Raw genomic sequence first — 2,829 nt, 5'->3', positions numbered from 1 at the left:
ATTTACTTCAAACTGGTTACAATTTCATGGTTAATTTTATGCTTAAAAGAACATTATGGAAATTTTCAAATACGTAGAAGTAGAGAGAACAGCAAAAACAAATAAAAGCCATATACCTAAGACTCGTCTTACCATCATTTTGCCAAACTTACCCCTCCTCACTTTTCTTTTGCATGAGCAAAAGGAGATTCCAGATATTTTATCATCTAATGTGTATAAACTTCAGAATTTATCTCCAACAAATAGACTGTTACATAAACACAATGCTATTATCACACCTAACCAAGTCTCTTAGTATTACCTAACACTGTCATTATTCCCATTTTCCCAATTGTTGTAAAAATGTCTTTCCTTTACACGTTTGTTCAACTCAGGATATAAATAAGAACCACTCTTTCATTGCATTTGATTGATGTCTCTTAAGTCTCTTTCAATATCTAAGAGTTCCACCTCCTTATTTTAAATGCCATCTTATTGGTTGAGAAATAAGGTCACTCCTCCCGTAGAATTATCCACATTTTAGATTTAATTGTTTCTTGTTATGTCATGTAATTTGTCCTTAAACTCTCTCTAAACTGGGAGTTAGATTTTGATGATTAAATTCAGGTTCAATCTTTTTGGCAAGATGTGTATATCTTATTGTATCACATTAGGAGGCACATAATGTTTTATTGTCCTATTATTTGTAAGATTAAGACTGATCAGTGGGTTCAGATGTTGTCAGACTGATCTATTCAATGTAAAGTTCATGTTAACCTTTCACTTAATGGTTTTAACCTCCATTGAAAATCATGTCTAGATCCATTATTTCATTATATGTTATAAAATAGTGTTTCTAATACAATTTTCTATTGCTGTAATTCTTTCTGCAATTGTTTCTCTGGAATTCTCTAATAAAGAACTCAACTTCTGGTTGCCCTGAAATACAGTACATACAGGAAACGCAGGCTAAATGATTTTCTTTCTTTTTATTAATTTTCAGAATGGATTCATGCCCTGGCAACCTCCATACATTAATACACAGATGGAAGAATATAGAGATGATAATAGCTAAGATCAAAAGCTTTTACACATTCACTCCTTTAATAAAGTTCCTTTCTAGAAAGAATTTTCTAAAATTTAACACGGTTTGAATGGTGATGAAAGGCTACTATATATTCATTAAATTAATATATTTTCCTTTAAATAAAACTTACATGCTAAGTTAGTTGTGAGCATGAAGAAAAAGGAATTCCTACATTCAAAAAATTTCCTGTAGAATTTATTTTCTATTGCTCCTTAACACAAAATTCACGATGGAAGAGTACTTGTAATTATGCAGTTATATTATGAATTCGCTGATGGTAAGTAAGGTGTGAATGTTGTCTAAATGCCTTCTTATAAAACTTATCATGCTAAGTTAGTTGTGAGCATGAAGAAAAAGGAATTCCTACATTCAAAAAATTTCCTGTAGAATTTATTTTCTATTGCTCCTTAACACGAAATTCACGATGGAAGAGTACTTGTAATTATGCAGTTATATTATGAATTCGCTGATGGTAAGTAAGGTGTGAATGTTGTCTAAATGCCTTCTTACATTCCTTACATTTGTATGGTTTCTCGCCAGAATGAATTCTCTGATGTTGAGTAAGTGATGAATGAAGTCGAAATGCCTTTCCACATTCCTTACAGTCATAGGGTTTTTCACCAGTATGAATACTCTGATGTTGAGTAAGCTGAGAGAGCAATCTGAAAGTCTTCTCACATTCCTTACATTTGTAGGGTTTCTCACCAAAATGAATACTCTGATGTTGAGTAAGTTGTGAGAACAGTCTAAAGGCCTTCCCACATTCCTTACATTCATAAGGTTTCTCTCCGATATGAATGCCCTGATGTGAAATAAGTTCTGAGTAACGACGAAAGAACTTCTGACATTCCTTACATTCATAAGGTTTCTCACCCGTATGAATTCTCTGATGGAGAGTTAGATGATAGCCACGACTAAAGGTCTTCCCACATTCCTTACAGTCATAGGGCTTCTCACCAGTGTGAATTCTCTGGTGGAGAGTAAGTTGTTGCCGCACTCTAAAGGCCTTGCCACACTCCTTACACTCGTAGGGTTTTTCACCAGTATGAAGTTTGTGATGTATTCGAAGGCCTGTACTACACAGAAAAGTCTGACCACATTCCTTACACTCATAGCACTTCTCAGCAATGTTCAGTCTCTGATGTCGAGTAAGGTGGGCATACTGCCTGAAGGCCTTCCCACATTCTTTACATTCGTAGGGTTTCTCACCAGTATGAATCCTGTGATGGAGATTAAGTTGTCCTCGCACTCTAAAGGCCTTCCCACATTCCTTACATTCATACGGCTTCTCACCAATGTGAATTCTCTGATGTACTCGAAGGTCTGCACCACATGTGAAGATCTTTCCACATTTTTTACATTCGTAGAGTTTGTCAGAAGTATGAATTCTCTGATGTCGACTAAGGTGGGCACACTGTCTAAAGGCTTTTCCACATTCTTTACATTCATAAGGTTTCTCACCAGTGTGAATTCTTTGATGGAAAGTAAGTTGTTGGCGTACTCTAAAAGCCTTTCCACACTCCCCACATTCATAGGGTTTCTCTCTATTATGACTTTTCTGATACAGAGTAAGAGATGTGAGTTTTCTATAAACGGGCATTTTTTCAGAGGTGATTTTTGTAACTTGCCTGAAATATACCTCATGAGGACCGTCTTGTCCCTCTTGTCCCTTTTTACATTCACAATCTTTTCTGAAAAGGGAGTCTTCCAGTCCACAGCTTTTAATTCTTCCCATTATCTCCCACTGAGATAAATTCATTCCA

At 35.4% G+C, this 2,829-nt stretch overlaps 1 protein-coding gene across 1 annotated transcript in view; it reads right to left on the bottom strand.

Annotated features, from left to right (window-relative positions):
• Positions 1 to 1,508: 1,508 nt before the first annotated feature.
• The window catches only part of ZFP30 (ZFP30 zinc finger protein), a 9,837-nt gene continuing 8,516 nt past the window's right edge, over positions 1,509 to 2,829 (bottom strand). The window contains exon 4 of the mRNA XM_012656985.1: positions 1,509 to 2,827. Coding sequence (XP_012512439.1) covers positions 1,509 to 2,827 — 1,319 coding nt within the window. The remainder of the gene's footprint in view (positions 2,828 to 2,829) is intronic.

This window comes from Propithecus coquereli, unplaced genomic scaffold, assembly GCF_000956105.1.
Source record: "Propithecus coquereli isolate 6110/MARCELLA unplaced genomic scaffold, Pcoq_1.0 Scaffold53, whole genome shotgun sequence".
Lineage (NCBI taxonomy): Eukaryota > Metazoa > Chordata > Mammalia > Primates > Indriidae > Propithecus > Propithecus coquereli.
Note: the sequence above shows the minus strand (reverse complement) of the source record. Positions and strands in the feature narration are given on the sequence as shown.